Source organism: Megascapheus bottae, chromosome 21, assembly GCF_031878675.1.
Source record: "Megascapheus bottae isolate mThoBot1 chromosome 21, mThoBot2.hap1, whole genome shotgun sequence".
In the NCBI taxonomy this organism is placed as follows: domain Eukaryota; kingdom Metazoa; phylum Chordata; class Mammalia; order Rodentia; family Geomyidae; genus Megascapheus; species Megascapheus bottae.
Window position 1 is genome coordinate 37976302 of NC_143529.1, and position 25505 is coordinate 38001806.

At 54.6% G+C, this 25505-nt stretch overlaps 1 protein-coding gene across 3 annotated transcripts in view; it reads left to right on the forward strand.

Moving 5' to 3' along the window:
- Positions 1-19771, forward strand: part of Ramp1 (receptor activity modifying protein 1) — a 29638-nt gene extending 9867 nt beyond the window's left edge. For 2 of the 3 annotated variants that reach the window (XM_090354423.1, XM_090354425.1), the window contains exons 2-3: positions 2374-2512; positions 19253-19771. In XM_090354423.1, the coding sequence (XP_090210549.1) occupies positions 2374-2512; positions 19253-19508 (395 nt within the window). In that variant the 3' untranslated portion in view covers positions 19509-19771. The remainder of the gene's footprint in view (positions 1-2373; positions 2513-19252) is intronic. The other variant, XM_090354424.1, reaches the window with a different exon arrangement.
- Positions 19772-25505: the final 5734 nt, after the last annotated feature.

Genomic DNA, 25505 nt, shown 5'->3' on the forward strand with positions numbered 1-25505 from the left:
GGTCACAAGTTTGAGGCCACCTGAGCTACATAGAAGACTATCTAAAGAAACTGAAACAAAGCCAACACCTAAAATGTTGGAAAATGTACAGTGTGTGTCAACTGTAGGTCGAGTTGGAGTAAAGGGCAGGGCCAAGATGGGGCACAGGCAGTGGGCGACCCGTGTGTGGGGGGCACGGGGAGCAGAGGCAGGCACCGAGATGACCCAGACAAGCACTTGGAAGAGGCAGTCTACTTCCAGCAGGAGTGAGGGATCAAGGACACACGAAATGCTCAAGGAACTATTTCCAGAGCCCCCAAGCTGCACCGAGCAGGCTCCTCGGGGGGCGGGATAGCTGTGTGGCTGAACCCAAGCTGAGGACAGAGGCAGAACTCAGTGCCAGGAGTGGTGAGGTGTGGACTGGACGGGCCATGGGGTTCCCTGATGACTGTGTCTGAGTCCCCAAGCTTCCCAAGCAGCCCAGCACTTCCTCTGCCACCACCTTTTCTTCACCAGCCCCAGTGTACCCTTCCTCCCAGTCCTGCCCAGTCTACTGGCCAGTGTGTGACCACAGCACCGCTCCTAAGACAGGATCCCCAAGGTAACCTGAGCTCAGTGGGTGCCCTACCCACTTTGCCCAGATCTATCAGATGGCAGTCTCCACAGAGATGCCCTAGGCTCAGGCAGTCTCATGCCAGCTCCCTCCCCTGGTAGACCAGGCAGAGTGTGTAAAGGTGAGTTCTAGGGCATGTCCCTGGTGTCCTGGCCGTGGCCCCAAGCTCCATGGCTGCTCTGAGTGTCACAGAGTCATCTCCTCTTTCCTCTCATCAGAAAGCTGGAGTTCTGTTATCTAGAAGCAGGAATCAAGGGATCATTCTCTGCCTGTTTCTCAGTTCAACACACGTAGCCCTTTATGAGCCATATGCTACCTCTGTTGTGTCCGGAAATTCGGCATCGCTGTTCCTCTTTCTTCCAATCCTGATTAGATACACCAGTTGTACAGTGAGTGACCGCTGGGGCTGTGCTCTGGACCCCCCTCCTCCCAGCGCCAGTCTACCTCCAGGCTGGCTCTACCTGACCCACCCCTCCTCATCCCTCATCCGCATTCAAGGACAGATCAGGCCAGTGACTGCATTGCCAGCTCCCGCCCGGTTGTAACTCTAGCACCCTTGGGGCCAAGTTCTGGGCCAAGAGAAGCCAGGCCTGAGGCCAGCGCTGGCCTGCACTGACTCTGGCACTAGGACCTCATGCTGTTTCTGAGCCTGAGCCCTCAGTTTCCCCATCTGTGCAGGGGTGGTTTCTGTGTAAGCATCCTCTGAGGAAGCCATGTGTGAGAATCACCTGGGGAGGACTCACAGTGGGGAGGGCCGAGGTGGGCCCTCTGTATTTCCCAGAGACTGGGGCCCTGAGCCCCAGCCAGGCAGCAGCCTCTCCTCGGAGGGCCCGCTCTGCCTTTACCACAGTGAACTCTGGGCCGGAGGGCAGTGACAGGCGGCTTGGCTTTGCCACTCATGGGACCCGGGGTGGGGCCGGATGTGATCTGAGAAACTGAGGCTAGAGAAAACAAGAGCCTAGATTCTGCAGCGCATCCCTGTCCTGTCCTCCAAGCTTCTGCCAGGGATGGCAAGTGGGCCACCGTGCCCTGGAGGAATAGAAGCCAGCATCACCTAGGGGCGGGAGGAGGACAGCGGCTTGACAGGACAGGAAGTAGCCACCCCTTGAAGAGACTGAGATCATGGGTGTCCAGCCTGGCAGAGGGACCACTGGGAGCCACGGGGCCCCCCTGCCCCGCCTATGCCCACCAGAGCCCGAAGCAAGCTCCAGGAGGCAGGGTGCACGCTGATGGTGTGCAGGGCGTAGATTGTCGGGTCACCTTTGCTTTGTGTGTGTGTCAAGGTCTGAGGGAAGAACACATTCAGTTCTGCTTGCCAGCATGATTTTGTGAGGGGTGGGTGTCCACACACACAGGGCCCTGGGGCCGGGGGTGCCACGCAGGCCCTGGTGCTGGCTGTCTGGGCAGGACTGAGCCCTCCTTTACCACGTGGCCACACTGGCGTCATGCCCAGATGGAGACGGCAGATCTGCGCTCCACCCCAGCAGCAAGCTCTTCCCGCCACCTTGGTTTCCCCGTGTGTAATGTGGAGGCTTCGAGGTGCCAGGCATGAGGCTGGAATTGTGCATGCACACGTGACGCTGGTACCACCACAAGCTTAGGAAAAGCTGCGCTCCAGTCCCGTGTTGCCAGCTGGGCCTTTAGAGGGTCACCAGGTACCCTAGGAGGGGAGCCTAGAACCCCCATCGTCAGGGAGCCCCCAGGTTGGGGCCGGCTGAGGGATCCTGGGGAGGTGCGTGGGGAAGGTGAGTGTGAACCCCCGGCACCCACTGTCTTTGCAGCAGCCCACGTCTTCATGGTCACCGCCTATCAGGACACTGACTACGGCACCCTCCTCCACGAGCAGTGCCTGACCCGCTTCAAGGAGAACATGGAGGCTGTCGGGAGGACCCTGTGGTGTGACTGGGGCAAGACCATCGGGTGAGTCGGGGTAGGGGTAGGCGCAGGCAGCCCTCAGAGCCGGCCACATGAGGGCCTCGGCTGCGGGACTCTTCCCCACAGTCAAGGGTGGCAGCGGGACATAAATGGGCAGTGGGTGGGCCCAAATATTAATGGTGGAGGGTGCTGTGTCCTGCCTGGCTGTCCACCTGGTGGCCACAGCAGATGGGGATAGCTAACCAACTCAGTGCCAGGTAGGGGCTGGCAGAGTGGGTCTTGCCACAGGAGCCAGGCTGGGGTGGCCCACGGGCCAGGGCAGTCCTTCCCACCTCCTGTCCCATCCGAGGACCCCCTGATCAAGCTCCAGAGCTTTGGGCTGAGGCTGTCCCTGGGCGGGCGGCCTGAGCCCCAGCCAAGGGCAGTGCTCCCTGCAAGTCTTTCCCCCATAGAGCCCAGACTTGCTCAGGGACTTCATTCCCACTCCAAAGGGCTCGCTCACTGCCTCTGGGGTCCCAGAGCCCCTCCACAGGGGTTTGGTGAGGTATTACAGTGTCCTAGAGGTGCCTCACCTTTACCTGTCCACTCAGTCAGTCCCACATGCCTCCTTCCAGGAGAGGGGTGCAGAGAGAGGATTCACATGCAGAGTTCTGGAGGAGCTAGAGTAGAAGAGGGAGTTGCTAGGAAATTTCTTCTATACAGGCCTGGGTTGTGGCTCAGCTGTAGAGCACCTGCTTAGCAAGCATCAGGCCTTGACTTCAAATCCCAGTACAACTTACGTTTTACGAATATGTACAGGTGTGTGTGTGTGTGTGTGTGTGTGTGTGTGTACATGCACGCACATTTGGGAAGCTGTAATAGCACATGGCAGTATCACCATAGCCTGCCAGTTCAGGCCTGCCAGCCCCAGCCTGCAGAGACATCCACATCCTGACCCCTGACCCACACCAAGGGGAGCTGAGGATGTCTGTCAGAGAGACTAGAGAATATTCTAGATTGTTCTAGTGGTCAGTTTAGTTCAAGATCCCCCAGATGGTCTCAGTATTGACCACTAAGGTGCCCTCCAGCGCCCGTGTGCCCCTTCCACAGCCACTGAGCAGTCACTTCTGGGCACCACATGTGAACCAAGCACACGTTCTAAAACTCTGCCCTGGGCTCAGCCATTTGTTCAAGGAGCCCTGGTTGCTTTAGAGAAGGGAATTTAAGAACCAGGACACTCATGCGTGGGCGCGCACACACACACACACACACACACACACACACACACAAATCACATGTCCCCCAGAAACCATATAGATGCTAAAAGAAAGCATGAGAGGATAGTTAACCTTCCAGAATGGTGCATAACAGCACTTGCTGCCTCAGGCTCCAGCTTGTTCCACTATGGCGTCCCATGAGTACAGAATATATAGTGTTCTATAAACTCCCCGGGGACAGGTGACACTCTTGTTTTGACCAGGCGAGGCCCCACCTGCGTCATCTCCTTTGCTTGACCACAGGCTTATAGACCAAGCACACCTCCTAATGTCTCTCCCCACCTCTGCAGCTCATGGCAGTGGGATGGAACAGCCCTGGGCCACAGGGACACAGGACTGGCAGCCCCCTGGCCGAAGCCAGAGCGTGGCCTTTCCCTAGGCAAAGCCCTTACACGAGGCTGGCATGGGAGGACCCTGGAACCAGCCTGTGTCCCTCCTACTTGGCTGGTAGCTTCCAGAGCAGAATCTGTCTGCCTCCTCTGCCCCACACCAGTATCTACCTGGCCTGGCACTTACCAGGGCAGGCAAATCAGTCTGCGCTTTGTCTGGTGGCTGTGGGGCTTATGTCCTTGATCCTGGCAACCTGGACTCCACAGAAGGACCCCCTGGGGTGGGTGGACACCCAGGTACCTGAAATGGCTGCGTGTTGCCTAGCTGAGGCTGTCCTCTGCCCTCTGCTCTATGCCACACCTGCCTCTTGAGCTCTGAGGGGCAGAAGACAGGAGAATGTTCTTCCCTTGATGTCTCTAAGATGTGTTCCTGAAGTTTGCATTTAGATGACACCCAATGGAGCCCATGAAACAGTGGACACAGCACACAGACCCTGCCCGCCTCTGCCTCAGGCCTGTGTGTCTGTCTTCCCTGCCTCCAGGCTTCACTGTGCCACATCAGAGCTCAGCCTGAAGTCCAGATCCAGGTCTAGAGAAGCAGGGCCATGCTTTGGGGACAGAATGTGGAGAGGGGAGAGATGCAATCTGGGGTTTTGTGTCAGACTCTGGGCTCACAGAAGAGAGGACTGGAGAGCAGAGCTGAGAACTCATTTCCCTGCTCCCCTCCCCCATGGGTGCCAGTGCAGCCCTGCAGGGGTGAGGGAGGGATGCAGGGAGGACCTACAGGGGAAGGAGCTGCAGGGGGCTCCAAGGCCAAGAGGAGGCCCTCCACTGTGGCTCAGCCATGGGCCCCTTCCAACACCCGCAGCTTCCCCATGCTGTGTGCCACCAGCTGGAGGAACCATCTTTAGTTTGGAGGTGTGGTGCCCTCATGAGTAGATGGTTCCACCAGCATGGCAGTTCAGCAGAGGATGCCTCAGTGAACCCTGAAGGCTAGACCCAAGGTGACTTCTGGCAGGGGACCCAGTGGGTATGAATGCCCTCCTGCCCGGTCAGGGAGCCCTGGGGCCAGGGCGGCCGGGAGACTGGGGACAGGGAAAAGTGAAGACCTTCACCTTGCACACCCAGCCTTGCCCCCTGGAAGACACAGCAGACACGGCCCAGGCATGAGGCAGGAGTGCCAGGCCAGCCCCGAGTCCACTGCGGCATCTTTACCCATCAGGTGACTAACTGCTGTTTTGAAATCTCAGACCATGTCAGAATAGAAAAGGTCAGACACCAGATGACTCTAAGCAGCCACTCCCCTCCCGGCAGAGGACAAGCAGGTGGACTGTGTCTGGTGAGGAGGGCTCGCTGTAGCTTACCCTTCTCCTTGCTCCCTCTTGGATACCTCTGTCTTTGTGTCTCTCTGTCTGTCTGTTTTTCTCTGTCTTTCTCTGTGTCTGTGTCTCTGTCTCTGTCCCTCCGTCTCTCTCTCTCTGTCTGTCTCTCTCTCCGTCTGTCTCTCTGTCTGTCTCTCTGTCTGTCTCTCTCTCTCTCTCTCTCTCTCTCTCTCTCTCTCTCTCTCTCTCTCTCTCTCTCTCTCTCTCTCTCTCTCTCTCTCTCTCTCTCTCTCTCTCTCTCTCTCTCTCTCCCTTTCATACAAACACACAGTCACTCACATACCAAGCCCAGAAGGTTCCAGAGTCATCCAGGCTGTGCCTAGGAGACTTGCTTGCCCGAGGCCGTGTTTGCTGGCACTGGGCTTCACCAAGCTGCATCCCAGAAGGCCCGCAGGCTGCCCACGTGGCAGTGCTAGCAGGCTGCCCTGGAGATGACAAGAAGCCGCCCACTTCCTTGCGGGCTGCTCAGCTCTGCGTGTGCAGATCTTTATCAGGCTGCTTTAGCAGTTCCTGGCTCTGGTTATCAGGAGGTGGGACTGGCGTGTTATTTATTTATTTGCTGGGTCCCCACCCCCACCCCCAGCGTGCCCCGTCCCCCAGCGTGCTCTTCCTGGTTTGGGGGTTGATGGCTTCTTCTCTTTATTATTTAGAGCAGGCATAGGTCCCCCATAAAAATGAGAGGAACAGAAAAGGCTGAAGGTATTTCAAATCTTACCAGTCTCTGAGCTCTGAGATTAACCATCTGTCCTGGTAGGGTCAATATTGTGTCTCCCCCACGCATCATGTTCATCTTCCATGCGGTTTCAGTGCTGGGGTGAGCTCCCTGCTGACCCACTCCGTCCCAGCTCCTGGGCCCCTGGCAGTTTGCCCACAGCCCCGTCTGACCTCCGTTGCCCATGAGCCAATGCTGTGTGTTCTGGGTTGCAAAATAACACTTATCTCCTTCACACAGTATGTAGTTGCATTAACACATGGATTCAAGTGTATTGGCAGAGCCAGGAGCTGGTGTCTCAGGCCTATAATCCTTAGCTGCTCAGGAGGCTGAGATCTGAGGGTCAAGCGGACGCTGGGCACTTTGGAGGTCTCTGCTCTGGTTTCTGCCTCTGCTGGTCTCCTGATTGGATGCTCCTGTTCCGTGTGTGTCCATCTCATCTGCTCCTTCCGCTTCTCCGTCTGCACAGGCATGCAGAGCATCACATTGAGTGAGCTAGGATTTGCTTTGTTCATGCTTATATTCACAACTTTTCCCTTACAATTTCTTTGGGTTTTTTCCCCCCTAAGATTTGGTTTTGTTGCTCTAGCTAATCCCTCCTCACTTTTCTTAAATGATAAAGGCATTTAAAATTGTGATGTTTTCTCTGAAGATATTAGTCATCACGCTGTGGCTTTTGGTAAGTCAGATGTTTTTCATCAAATTTTCTATATAAAATCTTCCTTTTGTCTCTCTTTTTTTTTTTTCCAGTTGTGGGTCTTGAACTCTAAGCCTGGGCATTTTTCCTGAGCTCTTCCGCTCAAGACCACAGATCCCCTTGAGCCACAGCTCCACTTCCAGTTTTTGTTGGTTGGTGGATTGGAGATGAAAGTCTCACGGACTTTAGTGTCCAGGCTGGCTTTGAACTATGATCCTCAGATCTCAGCCTGCTGAGTAGCCAGGATGATAGGCGTGAGCCACTGTGCCCAGCTTTCCTATTTTGTTTATTACTGTCTTTTTTACTTTCTTAAGATTGTTTCCTTAGGCAAATATATATTAATTCTCCCAGGTTCAGCCCTTTTCTTTCGTTTCCTTTTATTAGCTGTATTGGGATTTAAACTCAGGGCTACACTTGTGAGGCAGATATTCTACCACTTGAGCTGTGTCTCCAGCCCTTTTTGCTTTAGTTTATCAGGTAGAGTCTCATGCTTTTGCTCTGGTCACCCTTGAACTGCAAACCTCCATTCAACCTCCTGAATAGCTAGGATTGCAGGCTAATTTTTTTTTTTTACTCTTTTATTTTGTTAGTTATATGGCGGGGGGGGGGGAGGTTCAGTTCCTACAGCCTGACTCCCTCCATCTTTCTCCTTTATCCCTTTCCTGCTTCTTAAAACAATCTCCATAGATTTCAGTGTTCTGTTTTCATACATGAGTATAAAGACCTCCCACTACCTTCACCCATGCTTGTTGTTTTGCAACCGCCTGTTTAAGGTGAAAAACTGTCCTCAGATAGATTTTAATTTTTCAGCAGCAGAATGACAAGCTTTTAACAATGGAGTAACATGTGCTTGTCGCTCAGGGCCTGAGCATTGTCCTTGGACTTTGTCAAGGCTAGAGCTCTACCACTTGAGCCTCAGCACCATTTCTAGCTTTTTTTTTTCTATGTATGTGGTACTGAAGAATCAAACCCTGGTCTTCGTGCATGCTAGGCAAGCACTCTACCAGTAGGCTAAACTCCCAGCCCCTGGCTGTTGTCTTTTTACTTATTAGTTTATTTATTTGTGGGTCATGGGGCTTGAATTTGGCCTGGGCGCTGTCCCTGAGCTCTTCAGCTCAAGGCTACCTCCCTATCCTTGAGCCAAGCCCCACTTCCCATTGTCTAGAGGTTAATTGGAGATAAGAGTCTCAGGTCCTTTTGTGCAAAGGCTGGCTTTGAACCTTCATCCTCAGATCTCAGCCTCCTGAGTAGCTAGGATTACAGGTGTGAGCCACCACACCGGCTTTTATTTTATCTTTTTAGCTATATTTTCATTCTCTTCTTTTGTTCCCTATTGTCTTTGAAATGCAACTGAAATATCAACAAGCTCTTTGTCATTCAACTAGCAATGGAGTGTGTAACCAATGTATTCTTATACATTGGGTTTATTTCCTTGTCAAACCACACACGCGTGCGCGCGCACACACACACACACACACACACACACACACACACACACACGTGCACACATGCGCAGAAGGATCTGGGTATTTGACAACTCCTCCTCTTTTCTTCTCTCCCTCTCATTCTCTTCTTCCCTTCCCTTGTATCACTGTGTGTGTGTGTGTCTTTTGTGTCCTAATATGTATCTGCTATTTCCCTCCTCCTCCCCCCACCCCCTCCTCTTTCCGCCACTCTCCTTCTGATTGCAGTTAATGTTCTCAAACCTATTTCTTTTCCCTATCTAATTGTGTTCTTTTTTGCACTGTGTGTCTGTGTCATGCTTTTGTCTCCAAAGCTTTGCTAGGGCCTTCCTATACTAATCTCCATGAATAGCTTGTTAATTTGAGTGGGTCTTATTATTTTCCACACTCTCTTTCTCTCTCACATGTATGCATCTTCCCAGATTGGGCCATTATGTGAGGCAAACCCTGGCAGGAAGCCATGTGATAAATTCAAATGTTCTAAAGAGCTTCTGCTGCCTTTGTGTGAGTGACAGCTTATCAGCATGCCCCCCCACCCCCGCACTGGCACCACCTCTGGGTTTTCTGTCAGCAGAGATGGAGAGATAGTTTAAATTTGGGTGTTTACCATCTTTCCAGTACAGTGGCCTGCTGGGAGGCTCTTAGTTGATGAGACAAAGGAGGGAGGGAGGGGTGGAAGCAGAGGGGGGGGAGGGGGAGATTCAGATACTGGCCATGTGGCTTGCAGGATGTTCATACACCTCTTTCAGCCCAGGACTCTGCACCCAGGGCCCTGGGCCCCTCCTCCAGTGTGGTCCTCCGTGGTGACCCTGAGCCTTGGCCAGAGCAGGGCTTGACTCTGAATAGCCATGAATCCCAAGGACAGCTGAGAGCTTCTTGCTGGGAGATGGTGGCTCCCTGTTTCGCAGACATGTTCAGACACTGAGCAGACTGACACGCTTACACACAGAGAGGCACACAGCGCTCACGGGCGGCAAGAGGAGGTGCTGCCAGTACAGGCTGGGTGGCCTCCCCTCTGAGTGGGGCTGGTCCTCTGAGGAACCTGGCCTGGGGCCCCTGGTTTTCCACGAGGACTGTGGAATCCAGCCTGTAGCCACTTGCTGGGAGGGAGGGAAGAAGAGAGGGAGGGAGGGAGGGAGGGAGGGAGGGAGGGAGGGAGGCAAGCAGACAGCCACAGAATCGGCAGACCACCAGGGACTGCTTTCTCTGCCATTCTTCAGCCCCAGCCCGTCAGTCTCCTCGGGGTCCGCAGTGGGTGCCCAGTTCTAACAGCGTCAGGACACTCGTCAGGAAGCAGGCAGGCCTGAGGAGCCACAGTCTCCAGGGCTAGGGCAAGTCCAGTCCCCCAGGCCTCTCACACCAGTGCTCAGGACCAAGGCATCCTCACAGCCTGGCTGCCCGGAGTAGAGACCTCCCTGCTGGCTGGTCCCAGACAGGAGTGCACACTTCTGCAGTGAGACACTCAGTGTAGCAGCCACTTGACCCAGTGATGGCTCAGTGTCCCGGAAGCTGTGGCCCTCAGCGTTGTCCTCATTGTCCTCAGCCTGTCCTTGCTGTACCCATTTAAAGGCACAACCCCAAGGCTGTAAGCCCCACTGCTAATGGACTTCCTATAGCAGAGAAACAGCCCTGCCCTCGCCCTGTGTGCTTCCCCTCCCCTCCCTACTTCCAAGGAGGTTTCCTGGGGACAGAGTGACACAGGGGCCACCAGAGCAGGGGGAGGTGTACAGATGGTCAGGCCCAGCCAAGAGTCCTGTGAGCCTGTGGAGTTCAGGAGCCATGGGGTGTGCAGGGGTGAGTCAAGGTCCAGGGCATCTGTCCTCATGCTGGTGGCCCTGAGGGCTTGGAGCCACCAGCCTTGCTTCAGAAGGACCGTGTTCCCAGAGGACCACATCCAAATATAGCAGCCCTGCTGTCCCTCCTAATCCAGGACCACACACGTGTCACACTTGTGTCCCAGGAGTGTGGGAGCGCTGGGGCAGGACAGGCTGGGCTCAGTGGCCACCCCACAGTGCTACACAGCTGGGGCCAAAGGCAGCTGTGTCTCCCTGGACCCCGGAATTGTATGGGAGGGGCCCTCTCCCGAGGCCCCAGAGAGTCCCATGTGCTGCTTCTGTGTGGGAGCAGCCACAGGGCTGTGCTCTCAGACTCCAGGGCCCCCAGTGGTGGTAGCACAGAGCAGACCCCCTGCCAGTGCCCAGGACAGCCTGTGACTTCACTGGCACACCACTTGAATGTTAACGCGGCTTCCTCTCACAGCTGGCATGGTGCCTGTCCTCCTGGGGCCTCTTCATGGGAGCCATCTTGGCAGCTCCCAGCCGATCTGTGCCAAAGTCTTGCATGTGGAGCCTGTGATGGGTTTAGAAGCCAGTGAGAGATTCTGCTCGTTCAGGCCTGGAGCCTCCAGGCAGGCATGTTGAGGGAAGCAAAGAGCCAGGGGCCGTTGAGGAGAGACTGGCCCCTGCCCCTGCTGTCTGGAGGAGGGCACCCCCCCACCCAGTTCCACAGCCTGCAGGCAGCGCTGGGGGCCCAGAGGCTGGAAACCTGTCTCTGGGGTCCCCAGTTCTCCTCCAAGTCTGCCCCTGCCCTGTGGGATGGAGGGACAGGCAGGTGGAGGGCCATCGGGGACCTGGCATGGCGTTCAGTGCGCAGTGTAGGACCTACTTAGGAAAGGTGTCTGTGCTGGGGATCTTGGGGCTCCCCGCTGCAGACCTGGTGTCCAGGACACCCCAGCCCTCACCCCTGCTGCTCCCCCTCAGACGCTCAGCTTGGGGAGCAGGTTCCAAGTGGTGCCCTCTGGAGGACCCTCATGGCCCAGGAGCCTGCTGCTCGTCGTGGGCTCTCATCGTGGGCGGGTGGGGTGGAGGCGGGAGCCGTGCCCACGAGCGTCACCCCGGGCAGAGGACAGACCGGAAACAACAGCAGCGTTAGGGTGAAGGTGTGCAGGTGGGGGGAGGCTGCTGGTGTGTCTGCCACGTGTGAGCCAAGTCAGCCTCTGGGAACCAGCATGGAGGACTGACTGGCTCTTGTCTGCAGGCCGGTCAGAGCCAGTTCACCAGCCAGAGACCGCGGGGCAGCCAGCCAGGCTTCTAAGAGCTGTGCTCTGTGGACTGGCTCCACCTGTAATCCTAGTAGCTACTCTGGCGGCTGAGATCTAGAGGATCTCAGTTGGAGGCTAGCCGGGCAGGAAGCATCTCCAAAGGAATGAGCAAAAAGCAAGCATGGAGGTGTGTGGCTCAGATGATTCTGATGGGATGTCAGAAGTGTATGTTGTACAACTTGAGTAGATACGCTGTTAAGAATCTGGGAAGCTGGGCCGAGGGCATAGCCTGGTGGTAGAGTGCTTGCCTAGCATGCACAAATACCCAGTTTCCATTCCTCGGTACCACAGACTCAGAAATGGCCGGAAGTGGTGCCGAGGCTCAAGTGGTAGAGCTCTAGCCTTGAGAAAGGCCAAGGACGGTGCCCAGGCCCTGAGCTCAAGCCCAGGACTGGCAAAAAAAAAAAAAAAGAAGAAAGTGTCCAAGGACAGTGCCCAGGCCCTGAGTTCAAGCCCCAGGACTGGCAAAAAAAATTAAAAATTTTAAAAAAGGAAAGCTTTGTGTAATATGTGCATGCTGCACTCCAGCCAGACTCCGTGGCCCTCTGTAAATAGGAAGTGGGCAGAAAGTCTGCTCTTATTATCTGCCACCTTGTTTTAAAAACAGAAACTGCCAGAGACAAGACAGACCCAGTCAGGAGAACTCTGCTTTACACACAAGAGGGCTTTCAAAGCAGATGGTAATGTTCTGTTTCTTCAGACCTTTCTCCTGTGGTATACTAATGGAAGTGTGACTTTCTAGGAGCAGGCCTAAAGCATTGCTGAAATAAGCAAGGTGAAGTCTGATGGCACTTGTAAGGGAGCATGGAAGACTGAAGTCCTTTTCTGTGATGCTAAGAACTTGTAGGCCAGACACCGGGAGTGTGGCCTAGTGGTAGAGTGCTTGTCTAGCACGCATGAAGCCCTGGGTTCAATTCCTCAATACCACATACATAGAAAAGGCCAGAGTGGTGCTGACTCAATAGCAGAGTGCTAGCTTTGAGCAAAATGTGTCCAAGGACAGTGCCCATGCCCTGAGTTCACTGCAGAACTGGCAAAAAAAAAAAAAAAAAAGATGTGTAGGCCAGGCAGGCATTGTGGTTCATACCTGAGTCGTCTGAGTCGTCCTAGCTATCCAGGCAGATATCGTCAGGAGGATCACAGTTCAAGGCCAGCCTGGCTGAAACGTCAAAAAGACCCCATTTCAACAAACAAGCAGGCAGAGGTGCTGCGTGTTTGTAAAGCAGCTGTGCAAGAGGCATAGGGTGGGGGGCTGCAGGCCTGGGAAAAACACGTGAGACCCTATGTGTACAAAAACTACAGCAAAAAAGGGCAGGGTGTGGCTCAGGTGGGCCAACACCTACCTGCCTCCTCAGGATTTGGCCAGATGCTTTTTTAAAAGAAATGCATATTTCATGGTTCTGTTTTTCTTAAGAACCATCTATTGAAGTTATCCATTTCATTGCCTTGTAAACATTTCAATAAATTTAGTTTTTAGTGTTTATTAATAGATTTGCCTTTTTGAGACAGCAAGTCTTTAGTGGGATGCTATATTTTCACTTCTTTGTGTTTCACAATATTACAGAACTCAGTTTGGGGCTCGGTACGAGCCGTACTGCTTTCATTGCTTTCTTAATTGCCTATAATTGAAATTTTAAACTCTTGGGTGATACCAAGATGATGTGCAAGCTTTTATTTCTAGAAGTTCAGTTATTGTTGTTGTAATGTCATCCTGTTCTTACTAATGTTTCACTTTTTAGTGCCATCGTCAAAGAATGCTACTGACCCTGCCTTGGGCGCTGGGAACTCTGGCTTTCTCTCTGCTTCCTGACAGGGGCATGGTGGTGGTGCAGGCCAACATTAACCCTACATTGTAGCACAGAGCTCTCACCCTGCCCACCCAGCTGGCGCCTTTTCCTTCCATGCTCTTATGCCACCTCCGGAGTATTTAACCTCAGAGGTGCTCAAACCCCAAAGGCAGATCTGTCTGTCTGTCTGTCTGTCTGTCCTGGGCAGCCCTCAGCCATGTTGTCTCTAGGCCCCAGCTGCCTCTGGGTTCTTCTCCCTTGCCTGGCATCTAAAGACCCAGAACACAGAGGCCGTGGGTGGACCGGACTCCCTGCTGCTCTGGCCAGTGAGGACTCCTGCTTCGGGGCAGGGGAGTGGGGGGTGGGGGAGCCACAGGCTTTTGGCATAGGCTGGGCCATATGGTGAGGAGAAAAGCAATTTGTGACCCAGCAGGCATGCTGCATCCCAGCACTGCTGTTGAAAAGCAAAGTCACCCTCAGTCAGTGGTCACCGATTCCGGCCACACGGTGCAATCCCAAGGCTGCTTCCCCTCCCCTCAGGGCCCACTCGTGTCATGGGGAGCTTTGGTGACACGTGACCCAGCACTGTCTCCTTGCCTTCCACCTGAGGAGCACAGGAGTCTGGGACGTGTTGGTAAGGGAGTGCTCTCCTGGGCTGGCTGCCGACGCACCAAGGGCCCGAGGGCCGCAGGCCTACAGAGGCCACGTCCACCGTGAGCCTGCAGCAGGCTATTCTGGGCCCAGCTGCTCTCCCCCACGCCTTCTCCCGGCAGATGGAAGCCACCCATGGCTAAAAATATCTCCCATGTGGGGACAGCTGCCTGGTCCACCAGTTTGTTTATACAGAAATGACAGCAGAGCGCCTCGGAAACTTCGTATGCCCCATCAGCGATGAGGACAGATGAGACCAAAGAATTCCCTGAGGGGGGAGGAAAGGGGGAGGGAAAGAAGAAGGGACGGAGGGAAGAAGGAGAGAGGAAGGAGGGGGGGGATGCATTCCTGGGCTGCAGAAAGCAGGCGCACACTGAAGGACCCAAAATAGTCATGACAACACTTTGGCTCCAGCCCTCTACTGCTCTCACGGAACTGGGAAACCGCCCTTTTAGGGCAGGCACTTTCTCTTCCCGACCCATGGCATCTGGAGTGCCGGGGGCTGAGTCTCTGACTTCTCAGGTCCCAAGTCTGCACTCCCAATCCTGTGATGCAGGATGCTGGCTTGCGGCAAGGGTGGATGCCTACAGGTGGGCCACAGGCTCTGGGCACACCCAAGGTGGGGCTGTCCACCTATGACTCCATACTGCCCTGGCATGAAGGCTCTGCACCAGGGCACCCACAGCCTGGGTCCGAGTCCCAGGCCCAGGTCTCACCCCGCATGCCCTGATCCTCATCTCACCTGTTCACGCCTTAGGCTCTTCCCCTCGAAATGCAGGTGTAGAGCCAAGTAGGGGTGGGAAGGCCTGGCTGGGGCGGGGTGGGGTGCCCAATAGCCAGGTGTGTTCCCCTTGCCTGTCACCCCTTCTTCTTTGACAGCCGCTTGAGGTTCACAAAGCACTCCTCCTGTAACCTCCAGACAAGGCTGGCGAGGCAGCAGGCCTAAATTCACACCAGACCTAGAATCCCTGCACCACCACTGGCCAGGCAGGTCCCAGCCTGGCCACCTCAGCTCCTAGCAACTCCCTGGCTCTCTGCCAGTCAGTGCCTGGGGGTGGGGGACCAGACCTGCGTGGCCCACTGGGGCACCTGAGGAGTTTGGTTCATCACTGCCGCAAGCAGAATGATAGTTTAGCCCCATGCTGAGGAGAGAAGAGCCAGGCACCGGTGCAGCCAGAGCAGCCATTTTTCCAGAAGCTCTTTGCCAGGGGCTCCATTTCTGAGACCCACCCTCAGTGGGGTGTGACAGGGGGCAGAGGTGTTCTTTCTGCATGAGAAGCAGTGGGGCTCTATGATGCAGCCACGGAGATGTACATTGTAAGAATCTCAAGATGAGGCCCAATGCCAGCAATGCCTGATTAGACAGCCTTTCTAGTCCTGGGTCTGGGCACCGAGCAGGGGTGCAGTGCGGTGCTGTGGCCCAGGCTCTCCCCTCAAAGTTCTATGAGAAGCTTATTTTAGGAAGAAGGCCCCCAGGAAACTCAGTGTCTGAGTGCTGAGATCACTGTGTCTGCTCATCTCTGGGGTAGCAGGGGACACTCAGTGGCCTCCCATTTCTGCTTCCTGGAGACCCCCCCACGGTAGCCTCCTGTGTGGAATGGGGGGTCTCTCACTCTTATGGGGACTTGAGGGTATCTCCTTAGAAAGGCAAGGCTACCAGAGGGCATCCCTCCCCTGGGAACTCCCTGCTTCCCCATCAGTCTCTTCCTCAGGTTGGCCCCTCCCTTTCTCTCCAGGAGACGTGGGTACACGCTACAGGCTCCTGGCCCAGCTTCAGGGGGCGGTGGTGACCCCCATCCCAGCTGGGCCTTGGCCTTGTCCACTTGGGGCTCAGTTTCCTGAGTTCTCTCCGCTCTCCTCCTGTCTGTGTTCAGCAGGGAGGGGCAGAGCAGAACTCACATAGCCCTTGGCTGTGGTCGGCAGATCCAGGCATCTCTGCACACTGCATCATTTTTTTATTAAGATTTTTTATTGTGATTCATAAAAGGGTTACATTATATTCACCAGATAGAAGGTGCATAACTTCACAAACATTGATACTCTTTCTCATGACATGGTCCCCGTTTCCCTCCCACCCTCCTCTGCTTATCTTGATTCCCCCTCCCTATCCAATTTCAAATAACCAATTAAGCCAGATAACAAGGTGAAATATTGTACCAATATGAGATAACCAAGGGATGGCAAAAGAGATGAGTGATAATATAGTACATTAAGGACAGCAATCACTCGTTATATGGCTTTTGTTTCCCTATCCTGGAGGTCCTTACATTTAGTGTCATGCTATTTGGCCTTATGTCTCTAGATTTTGTTCTATTGTAAATCTCTGCTAGGAGAGCCCAAGGTTTCTACTGATTATGACGAATGAGGGAAACCACTGAGCCTAAGTTCCTTTGAGTCTGGCTTACTTCACTTAATATGATTTTTTCTAAGTCTTTCCATTTCCTAACAAATGGGGCGATGTCATTCTTTCTGACAGCAGCATAGAATTCCATTGTGTACAAATACCACAACTTGTTGATCCACTCATCAACTGAGGGACATCTAGGTTGGTTCCATATCTTTGCTATGGTGAATAGTGCCGCAATGAACATCGTTGTGCTAGTGGATTTAGTAGGCCCTTGTTTCTGGACGGTTGGGTAAATGCCAAGTAGTGGAATTTCTGGGTCATAGGGGAGCTCTATGGTTAGTCTTTTGAGGAACTGCCATACTGCTTTCCATAGTGGTTGGACAACTTTGCACTCCCACCAACAGTGCACACTGCATCTTACACAGAGATTGCTGGGAGCCAGAACCTCACTCAGCTCACTTATCATGTCTGGTGCTCTGCCTCCTGAGCTATGCCTGCAGTCTAGAATTTTGGGTGGTTAATTAGAAATAAGAGTGCTGTAGACTTTTCTGCCCCACTGGCTTTTAACCATGATCCTCAGATCTCAGATGCTTGAGTAGCAGGGGTTACAGGCATGAGGCTGTACACCACCGGTGCCCGAGTGGTGCATTTTTGGGCTGAAGAACCTGCTTCACATCTCTTACAGTGTGGGACTACTGGCAATGAACGACCCTGGCTTCCCACCCACTCTGATAAAGAACCTCATTTATTCTCTTACTTGAAGGCTGCTTTGCCACGTTGAAAGCTGTGTGGGCTTCTGGGCAGCCCAGGATGTGAAGCTCTTGGCCCAGCGTCTGGCTCACTGCATCTCTGCTAAAAGTTGGTGGTGACCTGTGTGGCTGGTCCTCTCTGTGGATCTTTTCCTCTTTGAACAATTTCAAGATTACCATCTCGAGTTTCCACTTCTCTGGCCTTGATGGGACTGTGCAGTATGTGTTGTTACTGTGGCTCTGGTTTTGTTTTGTTTTTGTTTTGGTGGGTCATGGGGCTTGAACTTGGCCTGGGTGCTGTCCCTGAGCTCTTCAGCTCAAGGCTACCATCCTACCCTTGAGCCAAGCCCCACGTCCCCTTTTCTAGAGGTTAATTGGAGATAAGAGTCTCAGGTCCTTCTGTGCCCAGGCTGGCTTTGAACCTGGATCCTCAGATCTCAGCCTCCTGAGTAGCTAGGAGTACAGGTGTGAGCCACTGTGCCTGGCTCGTGGCTCTGGTTTTTGTCCCATTAAGGGTTTTCTAGGCTCCCTGGATCTGTCATTTCATGTCTCCTGATTTGGGAGAAACTCTCCACCATTTTCTCACCAAATATTTCTTCAGCTCTCTTCCCCGCTCCCTCTGGGAATCACAAGTTGGTGTCGAGGGCATATAGATGCCCTGGTGAGACATCTGCCACAGCCCACCATGCCACGGGCAAGCACAGTGGAAGCGCAGAGGGGAAGGGATTTTCTGGTCCTGGAGAGCTAGGCAGCCCCTCGGCTGGACACAGTGCCAGGGGTGGGCAGAGGACAGGTGCATGGTGTGGGGACTGGATAAGGAGGTGTCCAAGTTGTGCTGGTGTGACCCCTGAAGCCAGACGGGGACGGGGAGGCATAGGGCCTGTGCTTGCATGTTGCTCTCCCACCACTTTCCCTTCTGGAAGGTGAAAGGTGCCAAAGCCCATTAGCAGAGAGGAGGGCAGGCCACACATATAACCCACAACATCCAGGCCTGACACGTGCAAGCTTGGTGGGTGTGGCCTGGCATGTGTCTTGTCATGGAATGTGGGCAGTGAGAATGAGGTACACCTGCCGGTGGGGCCTTCAACCTGAGTATGGACCCCAGGCCCGCAAAGGCTTTTCTGCCCTGTCCCAGGGCTATGCACCAAGTAGTGATGAGGCAAAGATGGCATCTCAGGACTCCATCCTGCAGGCTGTGTCTCTCCACACCTCAGTTCCTCTTCCGCCAAGGGGGTTTTAATCCCCCCTTCCCGCCTGGACAGTGACCTGGAAAAGGACCCAGGGCAGTGTCTGTCAGGGACAGATTTGATGAGCTTCATTTGACAGAGAGGCACATGGCTACAGGCTGTTCAGACACAGGCGACAGTGAGTGGCCCATCTCCCTACGGAGCCTCTGGGTCCAGACTCTATGCTAGGGCCAGAAAGACCCCCGACAGATGGCCCGAGATGGGGAGAACTGACTTCTGCCCAGGTCCAGAGTTCCACAACCAACAAAAAAGAGAAAAGAATATAGTCTCCAGCTGGGAGCATAGCCTAGCAGTAGAGTGCTTGCCTCGCATACATGAAAACATGAGTTATATTCCTCGGTACCACATACACAGAAAAGCCTGGCAGTGGTGCTGTGGCTCAAGTAGAGCTCTAGCCTTGAGAAAGCCCAAGGACAGTGCCCAGCCCCAGGACTGGCCAAAAAAAAAAAAAAAGATAAGAATACAGTCTCACTGGGTCACAGAGAGAATAACACACAGGGTCACAGACAGAGGTATACATAGAAGCTAGCAGTTACACGTGGAGGAAAACGTCATACACACAATCACAGGTTTATGCACAGAAGAACACAGTCACACATACACACACACACACACACACACACACACACACACACACACAGCCCCGGAAGCACAGCCCTGGGCTTGCCCCTGGCGGGTGTCCTGGGACTCTGCCAGGGTCCTCTGGTCAGGGGATCATCTCTGGAGCCTCGGCACTTCCTGGAAGCTGCCCGGTCCCTGACCTCCCATGGTTTTGCTCCGCTGTGGATCCCTGGGCCTTTGATGCACCTACGCTGCCCCACTGGGGACCTGGCAGGAAACAGGCCACAATCTCTAACCTTGGGCAGGCAGAGGAGAGGCCCCTGGGCACAGCATGGAGCCCTCCTGGCAGAGTCCCTGGGGTGCCCACCCAAGGGAGGCACAGACAGCTTGGTTCCTACCCCACTGGGGGACCAGTGTCTGGGGGAGCCTTTGAGACTTTCCACGCCTCAGGGACAGGGCTGGGTGCCCCAGCTGGGCTCTGACCGCCTCCCTTTGCACCCTCAGGAGCTACGGGGACCTCACCGACTGCACCAGGAACGTGGCGCACAAACTGGGACGCTTCTGGCCCAACGCAGAGGTGGACAAGTTTTTCATCGCCATCCACCAGCGCTACTTCAGCAGCTGCCCTGTGTCGGGCAGGATGGTGCGGGACCCGCCCAACAGCGTCCTCTGCCCCTTCATCGTGGTCCCCATCACCGTGACGCTGCTCATGACCATGCTGGTGGTCTGGAGGAGCAAGCGCACTGAGAGCATCGTGTAGGCCACCGGGCAGGCTGCCAGCCTGCGCTGCCAGGGGTCCTGGAGGGAGGGGGAGGGGGGAGGAAGGGGACCCTGGGCCTGGCCCAGCAGTGGCATTGGGCTGCACATAGCAAACCAGGCCCTGGCAGGAGGTAGAGCAGAGACCTGACTCTCCACCCCCCGGGAGGTGTTCTCAGCTCTGGGGTGTTCTGACCTCTAGCCCAGGCTACTTACCCCCTAGATGTGTTTGTGACTCGTAGGTTGTGATTAAAAGTTGTCCTTAAACTTGGAATGTGCTCTTACTGGGGAGCGGGGAGAAATGATCAGCCACTGGGTGAATGGGAGAGATAACGGCTGCACACACAGAGGAATCTTCTCCTCTGCTGGCAGGTGTCCTAGCAGAGACCTCTGCTCATGGACGTGTCAGTCAAGCCTCTGGTGGCAGCGAGGATCCCTGGGTACACTGAAGTGGGTACACTTCATTCCTGCCCCCCCTCCACACCCACCTCTGTTGGTTTTTGTTTGTGGTGCCAGCCCTGGGCCTGGGCGATGTCCTGCAGCTCTGTTTGGCTCAAGGCTAGCTCTACCACTTGAGCCACAGCACCATTTCCGCTTAATTGGAGATAAGCATCTCACAGACTTTCTTGTCCGGCTGGCTTCTAACCACAATCCTCAGATCTTAGCCTCCGGAGTACATAGGTGTGAGCCACCAGCGTCTAGCAGTCCCTGCTTTTTATTTTTATTTTTGCCACTCCTGGGGCTAGAACTCAGGGCCTAGGTAGCCTCTGAGTGTCTTTTGCTCAAGGCTAGCACTTGAGCTCTACCACTTGAGCTGTAGCTCTACTTCCAGCTTTTTCTGTGTATGTGTACTGAGGAATTGAACCCAGGGCTTCCCACATGCTAGGCAAGCACTCTACCACTAAGCCACATTCCCAGCCCAGTCTCTGTTTTTGACACTTGGAAATGATAATAAATACAAGAATAAGTGTTTGCCACGAGCCAAGGCTGCATCACACACATGTTAGTAAGTGGCAGAGTCCCATAGAGAAGACACTTGGCTGTCTCCATTTTACAGAGGAGGAAGAGATGAAAGCATTGCATGTGTTCCCTAAGCCATCTTCTTTCATGTGCATTTCCTTCCATTCAGCAGGACAGATGGGCCTTAAGAGCCCCAAGTAGGGAGTAGTGCCTGCCTGGGTCCTGGGCCCTGCCAGGAAGCCAGGAAAAGCAATGATGATGGTTATTTGAAAAAAATGAAGACGGGGGCGGGGGGGCCAGGAGTTTGGCCTAGTGGTAGAGTGCTTGCCTAGCATGCACAAAGACCCGGGTTCGATTCCTCGGTACCACATACATAGAAAAAAAAGCCAGAAGTGGTGCTGAGGCTCAAGTGGTAGAGCTCTAGCCTTGAGAAAGTCCAAGGACAGTGCTCAGGCCCTGAGCCCAAGCCCAGGACTGGCAAAAAAAAATAAATAAATAAAGACTGAGCTTATTTGTGTCCTAAATTGGAGACATGGCCCCTTTTCCAGAGCTTTGTCATGGAAATCCATGGGGGCGGGGGGAGTTATGACAGAATCCCCAAAACACCAAAAGAATGAGGGAGTTTGGCTCAGGCAATGGAATCAGCCAAGTGCATGATTATTCCCAAAGTTGCTCATGTTGTTGAGCTCCCAGGACGACGAGGCTCTGATACAAGCGTTCCTGTGAGCCAAGAATCTGCTCTGGATGGAGCTTGTCTTCAAAGCCAGGCCGATCCCTGGAGCAGCCCGGGAACCGGCTGGAGAGGAGCTGGGCCAGGCACCGTCATTCCTCTGGAGAGAAAGCCCTGGCTCCCCAGATGTGCAGTCACATTCTGCTTGGCAAAAGAAGAGGAGGCCAGGACAGGAGTGTGCACGGAGGTCTTCCGGTGCCTCCTTGCCCTTCTAGGTGCTGAGGACACCGAGGAGCAGAGGGCCGCAGGGGCTGCTCGTTCAGGGGCTCTCACCCCAGGACGGTGCCCTTGGGCTAAGCAAAGGGACACGGACCATTTCTGGAAGTGAAGTCCACGGAGGATGGGAGTGACTTCCAGTAGAGGTCACTGAAAAAGGCAGATTTGGGAACCGGAAGGAGAGGACCCGTTGTCACTGGTGTGAGCACAGGTCCCCATGCACGTCACCCAGTGACGCAGGGGAGGTCAGAACCCCATCCTCTGTGTGGGGGCCACATGCTTCAGTGTGCAGCCAGCAGCCACATCCCAGCAGCCAGTGTCCCTGGCTGGTGGCAGGAGCCCTGAATGGCAGGGTCAGGCCCCTGTGTAAGTCAGGTGGCCTGGAACCCCTGCTTGGACCCTTTCCCAGCATCTCCTCCATGGCTGGTGACTGATGGAATGAGGGTCTCACGGTGTGCCCTACCCGTGGATGGTGTCAAGTTCCTGCCACAGCTCCCCTGTGCTCTGCCCGAGGAGCCACAGGCCTGGCTGGGAGCAGGGAAGGGGATGGAGGACAGGGGGATATGGGGAGGGGTGCTGGAGGGGAAGGAAGTGGGGGGTGTGGGGAGAGGTTCTAGAGAAGCCTGGGTGGGAGGAGCTGGAGGAGAGGCTAGAAGCTCAGACAGGAGTGGCCAGACATATTTCTATAGGACAATTAGAACAGTTCCTCTTAAAGAAGTATTTCTCAACCGGCCGTGGTGGCCCATGCCTGTAATCCTAGCTACTCAGGAGGCTGAGATCAGAGGATCACAATTCAAAGCCCGCCCTGGCACCAAAGTCTGTCAGACTCATCTCCAGTGACCCACCAGAAAACCGGAAGTGGCACTGTGGCTCAAGGGGTAGGGCAGTAGCCTGGAGCTGAAGAGCTCAGGGACAGCGTCCAAGCCCAGAGTGCAAGTCCCACGATGGACAAGAAAAAAAGTATTTTTCAAGACCAGGGAGACAACCTTAGACTTACCTGGCTGGTTTTCTTCTTCCTTCTGGAGGATGAACCAGGAGGTTCAGGCTTCGCTGTCCTTACACACACGTTGGGTAGAGGACTGCACAGGGGAGGAATGCCAGCCAGGGAGCTGTGGGCCCCACAAGCCCACAGAATCCTCCCTTTAAACCACGTCACCTAGTCCAGGGCTCCTGCGCTGGGGACAGCGGGCAGAGGCGCTGGGCCGCACCACACATGCCCCTCAGACACAGGGGGCAGGGAAGCTGCTCCCCCGGTTCTGTGAGTTGAGGCGGAGGCAGGAAGGGGGGTTCGCTGGCCGTGACGGGGCACACGCTGCTGTGTAGACTGAATGCAGCCTGTCACACAGCCCGTGTGGGTTCCCAACACGCCACTTGCGCCCAGCCTGGAATCTCTTCTTCCAAGAAGCCATTCCAGATGCCAGTAAGCCTGGCTGTTCAGGAGGCTGAGATCTGAAATCCCCACTCCAAACCAGTCCAGAAAAAAGTCTGAGAGATTCTTTTTTCCCCCCAGTTCTGGGCTTGAACTCAGCACCTGAGCACTGTCCTTGGACTTTCTCAAGGCTAGAGCTCTACCACTTGAGCCTCAGCACCACTTCTGGCTTTTTTTCTATGTATGTGGTACTGAGGAATCAAACCCAGGTCTTCGTGCATGCTAGGGAAGCACTCTACCACTAGGCCACACTCCCAGCCCCTGGTTTTTATCTCCAATTAACCACTGAAAACACCAGAAAAGGAGTATGATTAGAGTGGTGGAGTGCTAGCCTTCAGCAAAAAAGCTAAGGATAATGCCCAAGCCCTGAGATTAAGCCCCACTACCATCACACACACACACACACACACACACACACACACACACACACACACACACACACACACACACACAAATTCCAGGGTGGGAATAAAGGTACTAGACTGTCTGGGTTCAGATCAGATGCTGGCTCTGATGACGGGAAGATAAGCCAGTAACCTCATGGGCCTCAGTTTCCCTACCTGCGGATGGATGGTACTTCAAGAGCCTGTGTTCTGTGGCTCTTGTCCATGATGGTGCATTTTTGCAGAAGGCCGTGAGCCTGTGGCTTTGCACAGGGACATAGCTGTTCCTCCTGGGGGCTGGCGGGGATGGCGGACAGTCACAGCCCACAATGAGGAACTGCAGGGAGGATGAGGAGCAGGGTTTTGCTCCCACCAGGCATAAGGTGGGCTGCATAATGAGCCCTGGAACTTACTCCCTCCTCTCAGGCCCTCTCAGGTCTGCAGTCTGCCATCAAGATGTCTGCAGAGGTTGCTCTCTCCCTGGCTCACAAACAGCCCTGCCTGCTTATGTCACCCACCCTCTGTGTGTCTGTCCCATCAGAATCTGTGTGTGTGTCCCACACTGGGGCTTGAACTCAAGGCCTGGGTGCCTTCTCCTATTTGCTCAAGCACTCTACCATCTGAACTACAGCTCCACTTCCAGCCCTTTGCTGGTTAATTGAAGAGAAGAGCCTGGCAGACTTCCCTGCTTGGTCCAACTCTGAACTGTGATCCTCAGATCTCAGCCTCCTCTTGCGTAGGGTCCCAGGCGGGAGCCACCCATGCCTGGCTGCTATCTGATCGTGGCAAGGACACTGGTCACAGTGGTCACCTCACCGCTTTAACAAATGGCCTTCTGAGGTCCCAGCACTCAGCACTTCAGCATGTGGAAACCTCAATTCCAGCTTGTTCTCTGCTGTCCTGTTTCACAGGATGCAGCACAGAGGCCATGGTAAGATCTGTCTCCCCCAGCCTCCAGCTCACTCCCTGGCCAGCCTAAGCTCTATGGAACCAAAGTGTTGTTACTCCTGACACCAGCAGACACCAGCCTGGGCCGGAGCTCCGGAGAGGTCTGCTGACAGAGTGAACCTGCTTCCCCTCAAGGCAACCAGTGTCCAGTCATATTTCTGCAGGAAAAGCAGGCCTGTGGAGGAAGGGGGAGGCAGGGGTGGGGGCAGTCTTGAGGATATGCCTGGCCAGCCAGGGTTCCAAAGCTTGGGCTCCTCCATTTACCTGGGCTCATTTTTTCATTAAAAACAGCTGGCTGCTCAGGCCAGGAGCTGCCACCTAGTGGTAGAGCGCTTGCTTAGCATTCATGAAGCCCTGGGTTCGATTCCTTGATACCATATACACACAAAAAAGCCAGAAGTGGTGCTGTGAGCCTTGAGAAAGACCAAGGACAGCGCTCAGGACTGAATTCAAGCCCCAGGATTGGCAACGACAACAACAACAACAAAAACAACAATAACAACAAAACATGCAGCTCTCCTCGCCCAGTGCCATACTCCCAAAGGGATGGGATTTCTTTATCTTCCTCCCTAGGTTTAGAAAAGAAACAGAGAAACGACTGAAGAAATGTGCTTCTCTAGAGTTAATGGGCCAGCCATCAGGGGAACTGGAAAAGAGGAAGAATGTTCAGGAACAGAAGCAAGGCCTGCAAGAAGAACCTGCTGTGAGCAGCAGCAGCAGTATGGGGGGAGGGGGGCTGCTCCCTACCAGAGCTGCCCACAGCCAGCCACCCACAGCAGGCGGGGTGTGGGGGGATTGGGGAAGGGCGATCACAGGGCAGAGGATCTGGAGCCACCATGAGGAGCTGGCACACTTCCCTTAGCTCTGCTCCCCCAGCCTTCCTGGCCTGGAAGTCATGCCTGCCTTGCAGGTGGGGAGAATGAGGCATGGAGAGGCAACAGCACGCCCCAGGCGTCCCCACGCAGGGGGGCTGGGCCCAGCGCAGAACTTGAATCCAGGCCTCGCCTGCATCTGTGCTGCCTTCTGTGAAACAGGACAGCAGGGAACAATCTGGAACTGAGGGTTTCCAAACACTGGTGCCAGCAGAACCATGGACTTTTGGTGAAAGGTTTCGGGGAGCTCTCCTACTCCATGCTTTCCTGGTGGTCTTCAAAAGTCGTCCCTTTACTGGCTATGGAGGCCTGGTCCCTGGCAGGGTTACCTGGTGGAAATGACCCTCCAGTTCCAGGGCCTGGGGGCCTTTCCCCTGCCTGGTTGCCTGGGGATCACCTGGCTGCAGAGGCTGTTCAAAGACCTTGGGGCTCAAGTTGGCTCAGTGGGAAATCCAGGGGTGCA